The 20,460-nt window shown below is 37.6% G+C and overlaps 3 protein-coding genes across 4 annotated transcripts in view; 1 reads left to right on the top strand and 2 right to left on the bottom strand.

The window, feature by feature from the left end:
- LOC141436700 (uncharacterized) overlaps nt 1-4,916 on the bottom strand; it is a 28,791-nt gene extending 23,875 nt beyond the window's left edge. For both annotated transcript variants that reach the window (XM_074099835.1, XM_074099754.1), the window contains exons 1-2: nt 4,792-4,916; nt 4,213-4,369 (exon numbers count right to left, since the gene is read on the bottom strand). In XM_074099835.1, coding sequence (XP_073955936.1) covers nt 4,213-4,363 — 151 coding nt within the window. In that variant the 5' untranslated portion in view covers nt 4,364-4,369; nt 4,792-4,916. The remainder of the gene's footprint in view (nt 1-4,212; nt 4,370-4,791) is intronic.
- An 807-nt stretch (nt 4,917-5,723) lies between these two features.
- Nucleotides 5,724-6,823, top strand: Pa1 (PTIP binding protein Pa1). Its single transcript, XM_074101517.1, has one exon. It carries the CDS (start codon nt 5,814-5,816, stop codon nt 6,264-6,266), a length of 453 nt encoding a protein of 150 aa, XP_073957618.1. The 5' UTR covers nt 5,724-5,813; the 3' UTR covers nt 6,267-6,823.
- Nucleotides 6,824-14,413: 7,590 nt separating this feature from the next.
- On the bottom strand, nt 14,414-20,260 carry LOC141437126 (pseudouridylate synthase TRUB2, mitochondrial). Its single transcript, XM_074100405.1, has 5 exons — nt 20,073-20,260; nt 19,084-19,275; nt 17,800-18,016; nt 16,628-16,764; nt 14,414-15,335 (listed from the first exon to the last, which is right to left on the bottom strand). Exons 1-5 carry the CDS (start codon nt 20,194-20,196, stop codon nt 15,088-15,090), a joined length of 918 nt encoding a protein of 305 aa, XP_073956506.1. The 5' UTR covers nt 20,197-20,260; the 3' UTR covers nt 14,414-15,087.
- Nucleotides 20,261-20,460: the final 200 nt, after the last annotated feature.

Raw genomic sequence — 20,460 nt, 5'->3', positions numbered from 1 at the left:
GCGCGCGACAACCGAATTCTACGCGAGCGAAGCCGCGGGCAAAAGCTAGTCCTATATAAAATCTACGTAGTGTGGTCATTTTTTAACGCGCGGCGGCTCGCTCAATGGAGACCTGGCTTAAAAATTGGCTCCAGTACAATAAATCTCCAAATAAAGTACTTTGACAACAGCGCCATCTCTCGAGTTTGGAGTGCAAGTCACGCTACTAATTTTTCCTTGTGCCATCACTACGTCATCGACGCGAATAAACCAGCGCGCGCGCACGACCTTGACGCTTTACGCGATAAGCAGGGCTTTTCCGTACCGAATATCCCGTCCAGGAAATTCGAAGTGAAGTTCGTATCGTGCCGTCCCTCTCACTCGTATTAAATAATATAAGCTTCAGTGGGACGTCAAAAGTTCGAATTTTGCACTTCATAGGGCCAGATTCGAGTACAGTAAAGTCGAACTAACTGAATGAGGGCTATCGTTTTTTGTCTCACTAGATGGCGCACTGTTGCGTGAGGTTTTTAAGTATGGCTTTCACAGTCTATTATTACGGGCGTAAAAACAAATTTTAGATTAAAATCATATTTAAAACACCTTAAAATCGTACCACAAAAATATCGAGCATGCCACAGTGTTGCATAGTCCCCGTTTTGTTCGGAAAAAAGGGAGGACAAAGGTTTCCGAAAGACAAAACTGTCTCAAAACACAGACATTCATTGCCCCGGAACGCATATTTGCCATAATTAATTTCAGATATTGCAAAATATTCACAAAATTATTCTAATTTTAAATAAACCCGCGTAGCTCACCCAAAAACTATGAGATTTGACATTTCGGAGACCTCACGCTACACTAGCGCCTCTAGTGGCGAATTCATTCGCGATAGCCCTCATTGTGTAGATGGAGCCTTAATGCCATGTCATATCAATGTCATGTTGATGTCCCATGCTTTTGTGAAGGAAATCATATTGATTAATTATAAATTTGTTTAAAATTTCATTTTTAAAACCCAACTCTTCTTGCTGACAGTATAATACAATCATAGCGTCAAAATATGTATACATCGACGTATACAGATATTTTAACATCTTGGTAACATATAAATATTTACGCTTTTGACCGTACTTTTTTATTTTTTATTTTTTTATTCGAATGGATGGCACACGAGCATGTGGGTCTCCTGATGGTAAGAGATCACCACCGCCCATAAACATCAGCAACACCTGGGGTATTGCAGATGCGTTGCCAACCTAGAGGTAGAGGCCTAAGATGGGATACCTTAAGTGCCAGTTATTTCACCGGCTGTCTTACTCTCCACGCCGAAACACAACAAGCAGTGCTTGCATGCTGCTTCACGGCAGGATTAGCGAGCAAGATGGTAGTAGCAATCCGGGCGGACCTTGCACAAGGTCCTACCTCCTGTAACTTGTATTGTCATCCAACTTATATATTCATACCTAACTCAAAAATTTGAAATACTGGGCAAGTTAAATAAAAGCTTGCAATAAGGTCTCCCCTGGTGTGGTTCAGTTTGTTCGACTGTACATCCAGAATGTTAGTCACTCGGGACTTGTTGGTCTTCCTGGAGATTCAAACGAGAAAGAAAAATAAAACCAATCGTTTGTTTCCATTTCTGAAGGAGATTACAAATGTCTGAGGTATGTCTGAGGAGAAAAAAGATTTATAACCATAATTTATTTTCCGAAGTACCGAACACGCAAGGGACCCGCGTAGGGACTACAGCCCAAGTCCTCTCATTCTGGAGATGACAATTTTTTTTCATTAATTATATCAAGATTTTAAAGTTAGTAACCTAACCAACATAAAGTTGGAAAATCCCCGACTTGTCATTTCAAAGTTCAACCGATTTTGATGAAACATGTCTAAGAATCATCGCTAGAAAACCTGAATTTAAATAAAAGCCACAACATTTATATTAAATATGATGACCCGGATAACTCACGTCTTAAATCGAGTTTAGCTCGACATGTTTCGGGTCATTATATTTAATATGAGTGAGTCTCACGGTAGTTTCATGTTCAAAATCACAACATTTATATTGGTCCACCCGTTTATGAACTACGGTGCAGACAGACAGACACACAGACACAGATATCGGTCAAACTTATAACACCCCTCCTTTTGCATCAACGAAATATTAAAAAAGTGTGGTTGAAAAGGGCTATAATCAATCTTCCATCGAATTGCCATGGCTATACATTTTTTTTTTATTAGCCTACTTTTGTGTCCCACTGCTGGGCAAAGGCCTCTCCTCTCTTGCTCCACTCTTGCCTATCAAAGGCTATACAATTTATAGCAAGTAAAATAAAATAAAATAAAATTACTTAATTTGCAAGAAAACAATATACATACATATACGTATGCGAAGAGTTTAAATTCATCTTAAAATTCACCACTCCATATTAAGTTGGAGAAATTTGACTTTCCAAATTCAAAGTAACATACATAAAAATACGAACTGAAATAAATGTTTGTTAAAATACTGTGAGTGAATATCATAATATGCACTTCTCAATCTTTAACACACTAAGGCTTTTACACACTTATTTTAGGATTCATGAGCCGCTTGGAACCTTTTCAAAGGAAAAGTCATTTCTCTTGTTAATGCGATGTCACTATGACATTTACTGTGAAATGGCTCCTGTGGTGGCTCATGAATTAAAGTCCTTGACTGTACCAAATCAAATGATTTTCATACAAAAAAGAGACAATCATGTAGAGGATTTTTGCACTCGTAACTTACTCCAAGATTCCAGGGTAAACAGTATAGGACTGTCACCACTAATCCCATCTTAGTTTATTAATCAAAGACCATACGCACTTGTGCATTCCTAGGACGGAAGATAAGAATTAATGGTTTAATGCATATACATATTACTGAGTACATAACAAGTATTTAAAAAAAATATCGACACCGCTACCAATCATATTTCACGAGAAGAGATTTTCAAAACCTGTATTTTAATAGCATTTTTTTTACTGGCCTCAAAAATAAAATGTTCCCAGTTCATTGGAATCGTTTTTATTTTCTTTATTTCGACATTACATAGCAATACAATGACTCTTTATTATTTATTGTACACTGTAATAGTAAACGATACAGAAAACAGGTATGTAGGGAGAAAATTACAAGGTAAGCAATAGACGGTGGGGTTTAAAACAATAAAAAGGCATTGAGAGAGAGGGAGAGAGAGAGAGAGAGAGAAACATTTATTTACACATATTCAATACACATAAAAATACATTAGATGGAATAAAAAATAACATTGAATGGTATAAAGTGGACCCCACTCAGCATAATGTTGGCAAGAGGCCAGATGGTATGACTAGACTTGGAGAAAAGGGTTGGGCTATAGTCTAGGACGCAAACTATGAAAAGAAATCTGCAAATACCAGGGTCTCAGTTCAACATACAATTATATATATGCCCTTACAAAAAAGATGTTGATCCACTTCCATTGCTTATCATTAGTCCTGCATATTTTACGAAAAACAAATTGCAGAATGTAGTTGAGGAAATTGACTCACATACCAGGGTACCTAACCTTTGTGCTATTAATGTCATGTTGACATCCCATTACCAGGGGTCGAACAAAAAGTGCGGATGACGTAAAAATGACGTAATCTTGCACACAAGATGATGTTTTTATTTAAACTTCTGTGTGACATGTAGTAACAAAGTAGCATTAATGAAGTAACAAAATAATGTTAAATAAATAAATGGAATTAAGTGAATAAAATAAATTTCATATTGTTTAATAAAGAGGTTGATAAATGATGTGATAATTGTTTATGAAAATCAAAAATACTATTTGAAATCATCCTATAAGTGGTTTGACATCATCGGCACTTTTTGTCCGACCCCTGCCCATTACCATCTGCCAAAGAAATAGTGAAATTGATTAAGAAAACGTTCCACTCTTGTACATAATTCAATTTCCTCAACTCTCAACTACACAAAATACAAATTATTTGATGAATGCAGAACTTAATTATGCTTAATGAACTTCCGAATTTACCAAACTTATGACTTGTCTAAGTCTTACAGCATACAGCACATTAGTTAGAAAAAGATGAAACTTTGGACGTTAGGAATAAGAGGTAGGTTAGGACTTAAATTTCGGTGTACTTTGTAGTTTGGATGAGAATGCTAATTGCAGAAAAAAAGCTTGTAACAAAAAAAAACTTGTGACTGAAACATACCTTGCTCCACCTGTTCAGAGTCCCCATTATTCTCTTCCATCTCTTCAACCGCCTCCGCGACCTCAGCCTCCGGCACCTCTTCGGCCACCGGTGCTGCCTTTTGCTTCGCCGCCTGGGCCTTCGCGCCGCGACCGCGTTTCTGTGCTACCATTTTCAACTGAAACCAAATACCGCCGTCAAATCATGTTATCCACAACAGCCGTAAAGCACTCCGCCGACAAAATACCTCGACATTTTAACAACATCAAAGACGCGTTCCGAAATATACCACTTCGATCGATTGACAAGCTCACTTGGCGCCTAGTCGCCTCAAGGACAAAGTTACTAACGCTTAGGCGCGAAACATCGTAGAAGGCAAAAATAATTAGGAATCGTAATGCAGAGGGCAAAAATACATGTTTTAACACTAATTCATACTGTCGCGATGCTAAATTCATCAAAACAAGCCACCCGCGCAATAAGCATGGCGTTACAATGCTTACGACTCCAATGGAAAATTCACGAAACGAAACTGTACACCGCCGCAAACGCTTCAATTACAACAGAAGATTATGTTCGTTAGATATCACTGTAACTTACGTAAAGTATTAAGGTCGGGATGAGATTTCAACGGAGAACACACTCGACGCTACTATTTTAACCGAAAAGACGCCAAACTAAAAGCAATAATAACATGCAGCCGGCATCACGCAAGCGCACCCGCCATTAATGAAAAAGTGAGGTTATCGGTATTGCCATTCAAAAAAACGATGTCATTTTTTTTTCGTGGATATTTATTTTTTTGATTAAAATGTAGGGTATAGTGTACTATTATATGTGGGAAACCTTGATATCTGGCCAGTACTGCTGCAATTTAACTGCAATACTTGTTAAATCATTCTAGAATTAACAAATGTATAACTTGTATTCGAATTATTAAACTTTAACGTATTAAGCAACCACGCTTTTGTTTAAAAAATTGCAAAAAACTTCTCTGTACTTTTAAGTAAAATGAACTACTTACATATTGTATTTTTCAACTGAAGCTTTATTAATACTTTTTATATTTTATGAAACATGTTTTTTATAATTATTTGTTACTTTTATCACCGTATGTTACGTAATAAACAAATTTTAAGATAATACTTTAAAAGTAGCTGATGCACTTCCGAGAGACGCTTTCATTTTGAGGCGTTTTTTGCTAAGGTTAACAAATAATCTGCACGAATTGAATGACTTTCTTGGTCACACCAACCAAGCTTTGAAATATTTTATTTCATATCGTACTAAAATAAACTTGAATTTGATTTTTACCACTTTTTATTGGTGAAGGCTTCCATTTATATTAACAAGTGATAAAGTAAAAAAATAGCGGCTCTTAATCTTAATTGTCTAACGCGCCCGTAATCACAGTCTCATTTGTCATCTCTTTTTACCGCTATCTTATCGCGTTTGAAAGATAGAAATGGGAATATCTATTGCAAACCTGCGACCATCAAACATGATAAAAATAACGGCATTAGCTCAGAGCAATGACAGTGACAGACACTCATGTCATGACGGGTCTGGCTGAAATCGGCTGAATCTTATATATTACTAATTAATTATTAAAATACACAAACATGTCTGGAATCGAACTGAAAGGCGACGATTGGGACTTGGCATGTTCCGATGAAGAGCTAGAAAACTGTGGCACGACCATAGGCAAAACCTGGACACTGGAGCCAAACGAATTGGAAGAACTGTACAATAACATTGACAAAAACGGTTCTGTGGCGCTAGAATGGAAATGTCCAGGGCGCAGGGCACCCTCGCCTGTACCCGTCGCGAAGGAAAACAAAGTAGAGGTTCCAGTATCACCAGTAAGGGAAGAAAAGTCTGACTTTGACTTCATGGATGAAATGAGTTCGTTGCGACTTAGAGTGAGACGAGAAGGCGAAGACACGCTCCGGGGTTCTGCTAAGAAGAAAACAACATCCTTTGACGGAATACTCTCGAATTTGATAAGACATAAACGCATTGAACAGATGGAGAAGCAGGGAAACACACCTACAACAGTTCCTAGCAGTTCATGACCTTTTATGAGTCTTAAAGACCGTTTTGACACGCGGAAAAGCTAAAGGAATTGGGCAAAGTTAAACACCCAAGACTCGAAAACAAACACTTGTATTATTCATACAAGTATCTGCCGCAACTGGGGATCAAACCCAGGACCTCGAGCTTCGTAGTCAGGATCTCTAACCACTGGCAAAATGACTTAAGTGGATGCTTATGCCACTGATAAAAATCCTTTAAACATAAGGACAAAAAGTAAATAAAGATAAGTTAAAAGACTATATTCGGTGATGTAATAATACATTTTTTACTTCTCATGCTTGTAAAGCATGTTTATGCTGGATCTATGCAACATAAAATGACTTTTTATGCTCTTGTGCATAAAGTGAAATCTTCGTCTAAGACCAAGGCAATCAGGTGTAAACAGCCGCAAACAAAGAAATATCTACATAATGTTTTTAAATAATTTTGAATTTATATAAATGTAAACTCACTCAAATCAATCAATAAAACAAAATATTTATAATTATAATAAGTAATATGTGAACAATAAAAGGTACATAGTAAGTGAACAATTGTTCCGCTGTTGCTATTTCATTTCCTCGCCATCAAAGTGAAAAGCAGAGTATAAAACTCAAGCATTAAACCCATTTTCCCCTCAACGTGTCTATCGACATGGCTATATGAATGTCTTGGGTAAACTGGCTTGTTTTATGCTCTTGCTGTACAATCTACTATTGACTTATTATTGTTGTTCTGCTGGTGTACATCACCATTATAACACCAAAGCAATCTAGTTCTAGCCATCTGTTCTCCATGCTATATGTCCTGCCCATTGCCACTTCAATGAGCTAATTCGCTTGTCTATGTTGGTGACCCTTCAGTATTTATTTATTGCAACACTTTTAAAAAAATATACTTTTTAACCGGTGTGCCGTGTGCCGCGTATATTTTCAGGTGTGCCGCGACTGCCGCGAAGTGTATGCTTTTTAGGGTTTCATGCCTAAAGGTTTCAACAAGACCCTACTAACTATGGAACCCTCTACCTGCCAGTCTGATGAAAACGTATATATCTACAGTGGCGTAGCGGTTAACCAAAGGCCCTGGGGCAAAAAATAAACTAGGGCCCCAACTAAACTTTATTAAATCGTTTGTTCGGTATTCGTCGTGTTCCGAATTCATTTACAGTTTGTAATTCAGAGTCCGAGGGGCCCCCTGAGCTTGGGGGCCCCGGGGCACTGCCCCGTCTAGCCCTCCGGTAGCTACGCCACTGTATATCTATATTGTTATATGTATATCTAGTTAGTAAGTATTATTAAGAAAAACTGTGGAGGAAAAGGCAAAACCTACACATGTCCTTTAACTATTATCCCAACCCTCCTCAAATCTGACAATCTATCTAATACATTTAAACGAGCAATTCTCGTATATATTTCGAGAATCTCAGAAACGGCTCCAACGATTTCGATGAAATTTGGCGTGTGGGGGTTTTCAAGGGTGAGAAATCGATGTAGCTTAGTCTTATCTCTGGGAAAACGCTTATCATATTAGAGTTTTAGCCCGAGCAAAGCTCGGTCGCCCAGCCACTAATGAGCAAGTTCATGGACTGAATCAAACGCGTTCACACTTGCTTACCTTTCCCCCTTCCACCCCCGTCTCGAGCATGCCACTAATAAGCATGCTCGCTAGTACATAGCATGTCCTGTTCACGGTTACATATTTGAATATTGAATGTTTTTTTTTTTTTTTTTTTAATCTTATATTTTAACGAGGCTTCAGTACACTAAAAGTGACTATGCCAGCCTCATGGGGGGCCTCAGATACATGTTACACTCTCTTGTGCAGAAACCTAGTCTCTGGATGCAAAGGCCCGTCTGATGAACTTGTAAATCCGCATCGCTTCTTCTGAAAGTGGATGACTCAGAATCACATTTACACTTCCATTCCACAGATCCATACCATCCAGATACCGGTTTCTGGTATCCTTATTCTGATCACATTCCAGAAGAAAATGAAGGAGGTCTTCAGTCTTATTACAACCTAAACACAAGGGTGATTGTACAACTCTCATCAAATTTAGGAAATAATTTAGTGGAATGTGACCAGATCGCACACGAAATGCAAGCACAAGTAATTCCCTGGGAAGGCTGGCACAATCAAACCAGGGTACCTTGTACACTTTGTTTTGAATAGTACTATACCAAATGCCCTTTGTTTCAGATACTTTGTTAAACACTATTTGCCATTGTTCATTACACTTTGCCTTGGCTAAATACATCAATTCTGTACCATAAGGTTTACATCCAATCTCAACCCCTCTTGAAACTGCTATGTTAGCTAAACTATCAGCTTGCTCATTACCAGCTAAACCCACATGAGATGGGATCCATTGCAACACGATTTGGACACAGTTGGAGTGCAACCTGTGTATGATTTTTAGGATATTGTAGGCTATCGGCATACCTCGGGAGCCCGAGACACACCGAGCCAGGTGTTGAAGTGCACTCCTGGAGTCAGTTAGGATAATTATTTTATTTCTTTCCAAATCTACAGCATAAGAAAGGGCTTCATGCAGGGCTACCAGTTCAGCTCTCATAATACAAATCTCGTTGTGCAATTTAATTAGTTTTGAATTATTTGACTGAGGATCAAAAAATGCAGCACCAACACCCTTGCCTTTGGACCCATCCGTATACAATTTATAAAATCCTTCATATTTTTCCTCCAACATTTTAATAACACTCTGCTTAAGCAAGTCACATGGTACATTTCTTTTTGGTAAATTAATCTCATCTACATCACACTTAATACAAGAATGAATGTCAATATACGATGTCCAAATGTCCACAGAAAACATGTCCAATATCGGGCTCTGGTGCAAATCCACATCCTTAAACAAATTGTGGACTGTGACTAGTACTGGCTTAACTTTATTATTCCAATAACTCTGATCACATTGTACGGATAGCTGTTCCAGAAGGTCAGATACCTTATCATGTGATCTCGAACAAACTCCCAACCAGTACCTGGATGCCAGCCATTGCCTACGTATGGAGAGAGGCGGTAGGCAGAGTTCATTCTCCATCACATGTATGGGTGTACTACGGATAAAACTTCCACATATTCGGAGAGCTCGATTTTGTAAGAGGTTTAATTTTCTTAAATGAGTATTTGCACAAGAGCCAAATAAAAAACTACCATAATCTATTCTGCTTCTTATTAGTGAAATATAAAGACGCCTGAGGTGTATTGGATGGACACCCCAAGAGCCTCCTGATAGAATTTTTAATATATTTAAATATTTATAAGCTTTCCCACAAATCTCCTTAATATGTAAGCCCCATCGAAGAGAGGTATCCAACCACATGCCAAGATATTTAACTTTAGCTACTGCTTTTAATGGATTATCATTTATTCTTACTTGTATGTTCTGAAACTTTTGCCTACATCTGCTAAATATACATAAATTTGTTTTCTTTTCAGATACTGACAAACCTATATCCTTTAGCATTTCTATAACTAACTCCAAACTTGTTTCAATATTATTAACAGTGGATAATAAGTTTCTACCATCTATCATTGCATACAGAACAAAATCGTCAGCATATTGGGATATATGCACACTTGAAATATTTTTACATATATTCATGGTGGCGATGTTAAAAAGTAATGGAGATAATGGGTCACCTTGAGCAAGCCCCACACTGGTATATCTCATATTGTTGCCATTCAGCCCAGTAACCTGAAGTTTTCGCCTTGATAAAAAGTTCCAAATGTATTGGCAAATCCTTTTTCCAACCCCAATTCTCTCCAACATCCTCACCAGAAAGTGCACGTTAACATTATTATACGCATTTTCGATGTCAAGGAAACAGGCTACAACGGCCGCTTTCCTTGAAAAACCTAACTGTACAGTGGTGAGCAATCTTACCAGATTATCGTAACAAGAACGAGCCCTTCTAAATCCAATAGTAGAGTCTGACAGCAGGCTTTGGTGTTCAACATGCCACTCTATTCTTTTCATAAGGATGTAATGAAAAATTTTGCAGGAACATGATATTAAAGAAATAGGTCTCAATGAAGATGCCGAATCTGAGTCTCGACCAGGTTTCGGTACTGGTACAACTTTAATATGGCGCCACTGGTCTGGGACTGCCCCCGTTGCTAAAACTAAATTATATATATACAAAAGCATTGCCTTACCAGATGTCGGCAAATTATAAATCATGGAATAAGATACATTATCAGCGCCTGGGGCAGAATCTTTACGTTTTAGTGAATTCATTAACTCTGCCATAGTGATCTTCTTTTCCAGAATTGGGTTAAAACTATCAACTAATGTTGGTTGAAGCTCTTCGACGGAGTCTGGTGTTAGTGACTGGAGCAATTCAGTAGCCTTAGCAGGATCAATAGCGCTGCCTGCCGACTTTTTACCCTTCATCCACCCCATCTTCCTCCACATTTCCGAAGGCGAAGTCTCGGTGTCTATATCACTGCAAAACTGTCTCCAAGCTTTAGCACTTTCTCTTCTTATTAACTGTTGACTACGTGATATCCTCGTTTGCAATGTGCTAAGATTGTCAGGAGTGGGATTTTTCCTGAAATTTTTAAGAGCCAATCGTCTCTGTGCTACTGATTCTGAGATTTCTGCAGACCAATAAGGCTTGGGAGAAAATTTGTTAGTAGGGTCTTGCGATATTTTGATCCAAGGTATTGTTTCATCAGCTGCATCTGTAATGCTTTTTAAAAACTTATCATAACTTTCCTGTACATTTAGTGACAGTTGCTGCTGATTGAAAACGGAATTTAATTTATTCTTAAACTCTTTCCAATTCGCCTTTTTATAGTTTCTTTTCAAAATAGGCACTGTAGATTTTTCGTATCCCACTTTTAACCTAATAATCAAGTGATCACTGCCTAAGTTCTCGTTGGTAACCATCCATGTGCATTTCAATGAAAGGTCAGTTGATACAAATGTGACATCTGGAGAAGATTCTTGCGGCTGTCCATCAACTATTGTAATTCTGGTGTGGGTACCATTGTTAAGGCATACGAAATTATTCTCAAACATTGCTTTATACAGCTTTTCTCCCTTACAATCGGTTTTATATGACCATAACAAGTGGTGTGCGTTCATGTCTCCCAATATTATTGTCTCTTTATCAAATATTTCAAATAAGCCATCCCAATCGCTCTGGCTAACACTTTGTGAGTTTGGGCAATAAATGGAAATAATATTTTTAAGACCACTAACATTGTCTACTGTCACAACCAGTATCTCCAGAATAGGGTTAGGAGTAACAAAGGTATAAGGTCTCAACTTAATAGATTTGTGGTAGAGGACACACACACCACCGTAACCATCATCTCTATCCAATCTCAATATGTTGTAGTTACTTAACTTAACACAATCATCCTTGGACAACCAGGTTTCACATATAAAACCTAAATGTATCTTATCCTGTATAAGAATGTTTTCCAACTCCTTTAGCTTTGCTTTAATGCTGTGTGCATTCCATTGGATAATGTTTAATGTTTCTATATTACATTGAAGAGCCATCCCAGGTGAAATTAAAAAGACTCAGCAGCGCGTCAACATTCATAAATTCCTTAAACAATAATTTCACTTCTTCAACAATGTACTTAACAATCATTTGAATTTTTTCTCCCCAATCCTCCTTAGCCAAAATAATCTCCTTCAATTTGTTTAAAAATCGTCTAAATAATCCTGTATCCTTTTGCTTTTTTGGTTCATCATCATATTCATCGTTTTTGTCTTTCTCATGGTTCCCATGGACAGGAGCGTTATTCTCTCCTTGCTGTGACGAACACCCTTCATTATTTTTATGTTGTCGTTTTTTAGTATTCTCATTTCCTTTGGGAGTTTTCCTGCTCGCTGGTTTGTTTTCATTTACAGTTTTATTTTCTTGGTTTTTCTTTAGAGCATCTGCAAACGTTTTGGCTTGAGGCTGGGGAGTATTACTTTCTGAACTCTCCTCATTTTCCCAACTTTTTTTGCCAGATGTAGATTCCTCAGATTCAAATGCTTGCCGAATTTTTAAGAGAGCTACTTTATAGGTACATCTTTTCTCAGCCATCAACTCTCTAATTTTTTTCTCCTTATGGAAAGCTGGACACAAACTTTTAACCACAGACATGTGATCACCTTTGCAATTTGTGCATTTAAACACCGTAGTTTCGCAATTTTCATGATCTGCACCGCATTTTGGGCATCTTTGCTTATTTGATGGGCAGAAGTTTCTGATGTGCCCAAACTTCCAACACTTGCTACACTGTGTAACAGGAAAAATGTATGGCTCGACTTCCATCCTTAGTCCATATGAGAAAACATATGGAGGCAAGTCCGAGCCCGAGAACTGTAAGCGTATTTTTTCACTTCTAACCCACTTCCCATCCTTGTCTCTTCTATTAAGTCTCTTTGCACTGATGATCTCCAAATCACATTGAAATTCATCTTTTATTTTGTCATCGTCTATGTCCAGATCGACATCCTTGACAACACCATATGTATATGCCACTTCACTTGTTTTACGACATGTCCAGCCTGCATTTATAATCTGTGCGCACTTCATTAGCGTGCCAGCTGACTCACAGTCCTTAAATCTTATTAGAATTTTATAAGGACTCTTGTATGTCACTTTCAGTACACCAGTAACATTGCTATTTTTCAATATTCTTGCCATCCCTATTTTCTTTGGAAGACCCTCTTTACTACTCACTGAAACCTCCACAAAAGTATTTGAATCATCCTCTTCCGGCAATGCTGAATGTCTTTGTGCAGAGTCTCTCAATGGAGAGTCGCGTTGATTTACCCTCTTTTTCCGTCTGATTACTTCCGTAAAGCCTTCTAAATACGTCTCATCCTCTTCTGGCGAGGATTCTCCTCTCAGCCTTTTCCGACCTGGCACTTGGGGGTCCACATCATTATCATCCCATTCCAGGTCCGATCCCAGAATAACTTGGTTTATTTCTTCCGGTGACATGGAATCCAAATTGGGAATTTCATTGGATTTCTCATCCTCTTCCCCAACCTCCATTATAAACACAACACTTCAATTTTGTGTTAAAATAAAACCCTGACACTTAAATGAGGGTAGTTCAGAAGTCACTTAAACTAAAAATGTTATAATAACTATTATAAAAAGCATTCACAACACTAAAATGTTTGTAAACACTGCACAATCCTTTTCACTATATTTAAGTTCACTCTTATTAGGTTTATAGTCCTTAATTTAATTAAAATCTTGAAATTATTAAGGAGTAAATCACTAGACACTTTTCTCTAGAAGAAGCATCTACCCACTGAATATTGAATGTTAAAATATCTACGGGTAAAATGTCGATGTTTAAAATAATAAAAGTTTATATTGTCGAATGGTTAGATAACCTACGTCCAATATATCGAAAATAAATTTATCTACGAAAGTGACATCGAAAGATATAAATATCGAAGTACATAGTATCGAATATTCTATGTATGAACTATCACGTGACGGAGTCGACGGAGATCCGCTTTGCGGAGCTCCTATTCCGCTCAGTTGAGGCGCTTCGCTGACGCAATACTAACCGAACCTAACCTATTGAACATGAATTACCAAAAATATTTGGTTCGGTTAGGTTAGAACTGTGACCACAACAACTAAAAATGACTAGATTATGTAAAATAATTGCTAAGTATCAAGAGAAAGGAGCAATGAATAACGCAGATGTGTATGTACGATATTTTAATTTTCGACATTCAAATATGTTGACATTTACAACTTAGATATATTGGCTATCGACATTTTTACTCATTCGATATTTTAATCAATCGACATTTCAATCTTAAACATTTTGACCATAGATCAAAATCAACTCTCGATATTGTGATACAATCAATATTTTAATTTTCGATATTCAAATATGTAACCCCTGTTCACACATGCTACTAGGTAGCATTTGCTCGTTAGTAGCATCCTCTCTTGCTACTAACGAGCATGCGTAACAGTGGTCGGTGTTAAAAGTGATTTTCGATCACGAACCTACCCCATGAACGTAACTATATGAAGAAATCTCAAATCAATACATCATCAATCAATCATTCAGTGATTGCTTTCCATCAGGTGTCCCACATGTTCGTTAACCCCCTCTATAAATACCCTCAAAATAGAAATAATCCAGAAAAATATCGATTTTGAGATATGCGAACTTTTTCAGCAAAATCTTGCCTTTTGTGGAATTGTAGAAAAAAAATGTGCACATTTGGTTTTAATTTATTTTATTTTACACTGTACATTACTTATTATTATATTACACCCTTTACATATTTGTATTGATGCAGTAATACTTAAAAATGGGTTGTTTCAAATAACAAAAAGAATGGATTTTCTGGCAAACTCATTTACTGCTACTTTTGTAACTGAATGTATGATCTTAATTAACGCCCTCAAAATTTACCAGGCCAGGACACGGAATAAAGTCGTGACTTAGGCACAGGTCGCACATTAACAGCAACCTTATTCAACAAAAACCCAGCCCTATGCCTTGCTTATGCTTATTGGCTATGCTTCCGGTAGGAAGCCCGCAGTGCTCTAAGCTTATTACCTTACTATTAAGACTTACTACTTAAAAGACTCCAATATTATTTAATGAGAGTGAGAGAGAAGGTACGATACCAACTTCGATTTTCAAATTTCTTAGTAGCCCTCCTTACCGTGATTTCATTTCAGAATCACACATTTACACAGCTGGCAACACTAAAATTGTCATTCAGCGAGTAAAGTTGCCAGTAAATTAAATCCTTATATTATTTAAAACGCACCATACTAAATAATACTAACTCTAAGCAGTCAGCCTCGCATCAGGCTTTAGCACACCTTCAAACTCCTCCATGATGATTCTACAAGCGTTCATATTGTCCACTATGTGTTCGAGTTGCCAATGCTTCCGTAGTAACGCTAGGTTGACGTCGAACCGGCCTTGTCTGAGGCACTGGACGGCCGTGCAGTGGGCAGTTGTCTTCAGCTGGACGCCCAAGTCGTGGACTAAAGCCCAAAAGTATTTGTCGTATTCGTTCACGGACTGGATTTCTGGAACATAAATTAGGGGTTAAGTAATACGAGATGAAACAAAGTTCTAACCTACGCGGACGAAGTCGCGGGCAAAAGCTAGTATAAATATAAATATCACGGGACAATTCACACCAATGAGAGCTATCGTTTTTTGTCTCACTAGATGGCGCACTGTTGCGTGAGGTTTTTAAGTATGGCTTTCAAAGTCTGTTATTACGGGCGTGAAAACAAAGTTTAGTTTAAAATCATATTTAATACACCTTAAAACCGTACCATAAAAATATCGTGCATGCCACAGTGTTCCATAGTCCCCGTTTTGTTCGGAAAAAAGGGAGGACAAAGGTTTCCGAAAGACAAAACTGTCTCAAAACACAGACATTCATTGCCCCGGAACGGATATTTGCCATAATTAATTTCAGATATTGCAAAATATTCACAAAATTATTCTAATTATAAATAAACCCGCGTAGCTCACCAAAAAACTATGAGATTTGACATTTCGGAGACCTCACGCTACACTAGCGCCTCTAGTGGCGAATTCATACGCGATAGCCCTCATTGACCTAGTCCCAAAGTAAGCTTAGCAAAGCTTGTGTTATGGGTACTAACTAAGCAACAGATAAATATAATTATATAAATAGACACAAACTTAAATACATATTAAACACACCCAAGACCCGAGAACAAACATTCGTATTCTTCATACAAATATCTGCCCCGACACGGGAATCGAACCCGGGACCTCAAGCTTCGTAGTCAGATTCTCTAACCACTAGGCCATCTGGTCGTCTTAAGAAACTCTAACGATGGTGTCTCTTGGACAACGTGACACAAAAACAAAGAAGAAAAATTATGATTGGTTTTTTGGAGTCTTTTTGTATTTTTTATTTCAACTTCAAATTTGTTACTTTTACTTTTTATTTGGAGTTGAAATAAAAAATACAAAGAGACTCCAAAAAACCAATCATAATTTGCGACAGTAGCAGTAGGCAGTAGCGACATCTCGTCTGGGTGAGCGGTAGGTTCCGAAAGAGTGTGACGTCTCTCGATGAGAGCGGAACATAGATGTCGCTAGTGCTGCTGCATAAGTAGCGTAGTAGAAATAACCAACCTGAGATACGTATGCATAGGAAAAATTCGTGTCTAGATTCCTGTCCAGCGGTGGTGTAGGGGTTATAGCACGCAGCACGGATTGCTGAGGACCTGGGTTCGATTCCCAGCGCTGGTCTCTTTTTCTGGTTTTTTCTGTGCATCCATGTCTCAGTTTGTATTTTCGAAACAAGAAAAAGTTCATTGACCCTTTTACTCACCAAGAGTAAAATCCGGTGGCTTGTAGTGAACACATTTGATGCCATACAGCACAGGTAGCTTGTTGTCTGAAGGCCTGATCGGACCTTTCGAAGCCAGATCGTACAGTGTCTGAGATTCCAAGTGGAGGCCTGTCATCCTGTGAATTGTGAACAAATATAAACATTAGGCTGCGTTACAACCAGAGTGTAGTACGAGCTGAGCGGTGCGAGGATGTGTAACGAGGATATGAATGAAAAAACCGGCCAAGAGCGTGTCGGACACGCCCAAGATAGGGTTCCGTAGCCATTACGAATAAAATCAAGTAATATTAAATAAATAAATAAATATCATGGGACACTTGACACCAATTGACCTAGTCCCAAACTAAGCAAAGCATGTACTATGGATACTAGGCAACGGATAAACATACTTATATAGATAAATACATACTTAAATACATATTAAACATCCAAAACCCGAGAACAAACATTTGTGTTATTCACACAAATATCTGCCCCGGCCGGGATTCGAACCCAAGACCAGGAGGCAGGATTATGTGCGTTATAAAACAATTAAAACACTTACAACAGTCTTAAAATCGATTACCAGAAAAAGAGCGTATCTTCACGGCACTTGCGTCCTTATGTTGAGAATCGCAGTTTTTCGGCAATAACTCAAAAACGGTATATCATGTTGAAACCAAATTTCGTTGAAAGTATTTATTAAGCGTTACCTTTCCATATTTTTTGGACAAACGGTTTACACAATTTTTGCTACTTTGGGAGCGATTATTTCCGGAAATCTTCACTTAATCAAAAAAGTTTTCGAGAAACCTTACTATCTTTTCAAAAGAGCTGTCGAACTGTGTGCCACACGTTGATGCGAGTTAAAAAAATTTTTTTTTTCAATTTCTGTTACGTGTATGGAGTCCCCCCCCCCTATAAATATTATTTTTTGTAATTTAACTACAGCCCGAGCTGAGTACAGGTTTTTTTTTAAATGCATGATTGCAGTTTTTCTTGTTATTAAAATCAATGTCCTGGTTCCTAAGAAGAAATTTTCGTATGTCGTATAGTTTCAGACTTTCCCATACTGACCGATATAAATGGGCCACCCTGTATAGCTTTCTATGAGTTTATGATTATGACAAACACATCCGGTAGAAAACGCAGCGTCATTCGCGCTCACTTACTCATATATAGTTTTCTGATGAGAACTCTGCATGTGCGCGACGACTCTGTCAATCTTCTCCCTCGTCACATGGCTGTACGTAGAGCGTTCCATAGTCTTTCCATTCCAGAAGAAAGTGTCGGTCGCTTTGCCCAGCTGTCCATGGACTTTGAAGGCCCTCGTCAGTCGGGATGTGTTCAAGTTGTATGTGAGTTTTGTGCCGTCGTTTATTCCCAGTACTGGAGATAAAAAACCCTTATTTCAGGCTAGCTAACACATGTAATTGTTAGTATATATATTACATTACACTTACTTACTTGACTATGTTAGTGTATAATAATATTATGACTAGCTTTTGGCCGCGGTCGGGAAACTGTGCATTTTCTGGGATAATAAGTAGCCTATATCACTCTCTGGCCTATAAAATATCTCTATGCCAAAAATCATGTTGATCCATTGTTCCCTTTCGATGTGAAGATGGACAAACATACAAACACACTTTCGTATTTATAATATTAGTATGGATTATTATTTTAATATGGTATTTGACAACTCCTGATTTTTCCATATCTTAATATTATTATGAAAATATAGATATACAGATAGTGATTAGCGAAGAGAAAATTTAAATCGGTTGAAAATTGGAATTATAGTGTTTTTTTTTTTTTTTTTTGAAATGCCATTATGTCTTTCTCTATCTAATCTTGAATTTCAAATCTTTATAACTTTGTTATTTGTAAAGGTAACTTAAAAATTGTTTTTCTATTTGATAACAGGCATTGTGTAGTTTTAATTTATAAAAAATATACTAAATAGTCAAATACCGTATTACCACCAAGAGGCTGCAGGTCTGCCCCTTGCTCTAGCACTGTTTAAATTGAGTAGTTTTCGTCAACATCACATGGCCACAGTTTTCCAGTTACAGATTTAACCTACTAATATTATAAATGCGAAAGTTTGTGAGTGTAAGTGATTATGTTTGTTACTGCTTCACATTGTAACGGTTAGACAGATTTGGATGAAATTTGGTATGGACATCTGGAACAAAACATAGGCTACTTTTTAATCCCATATTATTACGGGATAGGGATAAAATCTGGAAACAAACACCCGCTGGGCTTAGATTCATGAAATTTGACATTATTGTTTTTAATGTTCGGAAAATCCCACGGGAATTTTTAAAAATCCTGGAATTTCAATTCAGTTGCGGGATCTTATCATTTACGTGTGCAAAGCCGCAGGTAAACACTAGTGTAATATAAGCAAGGATAGTGAATTAAACTGGAACAACAACACTTATACTTACACAACACACCGCTGCTGAAGAGCCCCAAATGCGTAGCCCAGGAGCATCGGAAGTCATCATGGATATACCTCGGCCCGCAGGCCAGGGGGTCATCGGCATAATTTGGAACCAGTTTCACAGTCATAGGCTCATTTGTTGCTCCAACAATCTCAACACGCTGCTCTATAGGACGATCTGGCAACGCATTTAGATCTAGGCAAAAATAGAATTTAATTTAGTGTCGTCAGTATAGGTGAAATTAACGTACATCGTGCCTTTTTCCGGTGGTAGATTTTTTTTACATTTATAAGTGCTTGTTATAGTCTAAATTGAATTAAGATATTCGATAGTAGTTGGCCACACCATATCATCAGCAGGCTATTATATAGTTTAATCATCATGGGAACTTTGGTAGGACCTTGCGCAAGGTCCGCCCGGATTGCTACCACCATCTTGCTCGCTAATCCTGCAGTGAAGCAGCAGTGCTTGCACTGTTGTGTTTTGGTGTGGAGATTAAGACAGCCGGTGAAATGACTGGCACTTGAGGTATCCCATCTTAGGCCTCTAGGTTGGCAACGCAGTGGTGATCTCTTACCATCAGGAGACCCACTAGCTCGTTTGCCAACCATTCGAATAAAAAAAAACCCTCAAAAATACGACCCACACTGACATTTTTTGTTGACATTACAAATAGTTGTGTTTAGATATTTGTGAGCATCTAATTAGACAGGTCTAATGTTACGATCAGAGTCAAAGTCAAAGTCAAAATATCTTTATTCAATTTAGGCTATAACAAGCACTTATGAATGTCCAAAAAAATCTACCACCGGTTCGGAAAAGCCTCTTTTGAGAAGATTCCGACAAGGAACTCAGCGGGATATATATTTATTTTATACGATGGCAAGTTATTAATGGATAATTATCTGGGGGATGTTTTAATTTTATTAAGTCAACTGTAAACGTGAATTCAAACGAAAACTGTGTAAAAGTAACAAATATCCAGAACTAACCTCTGCACAGATTTGTTATGATCGTATGTTGAACTTGTCTCACTGGAACGCATGGTGGTTTGTACACACAAATTACGCCGTTTAAGATTTTGTAAGCCGCAGCGGCATTAGGAAACTTGACCATCGTTTAAAATAGCATTTATAATAAAATATTCGCTTTGTGAAACATAACATGAACATAACCAAACCTGAAGTGACAGTGACAAATAAAAAGTCAAAACAATCCTAAGACGTATTTCAAACAGTAAACTTAAACACAAGCATGAGTAAATTTTAAGCTAACAGATGCTAAAATACGTATTTTAATTAAACCTCAAACTAAATAAATAAACGTAAATTTTGTATACGGTTGCTTATTAAAAATTGTAGGTAAAGATAAGATATTCAT

The sequence above is a fragment of the Choristoneura fumiferana genome, chromosome Z (genome assembly GCF_025370935.1).
Source record: "Choristoneura fumiferana chromosome Z, NRCan_CFum_1, whole genome shotgun sequence".
In the NCBI taxonomy this organism is placed as follows: domain Eukaryota; kingdom Metazoa; phylum Arthropoda; class Insecta; order Lepidoptera; family Tortricidae; genus Choristoneura; species Choristoneura fumiferana.
Note: the sequence above shows the minus strand (reverse complement) of the source record. Positions and strands in the feature narration are given on the sequence as shown.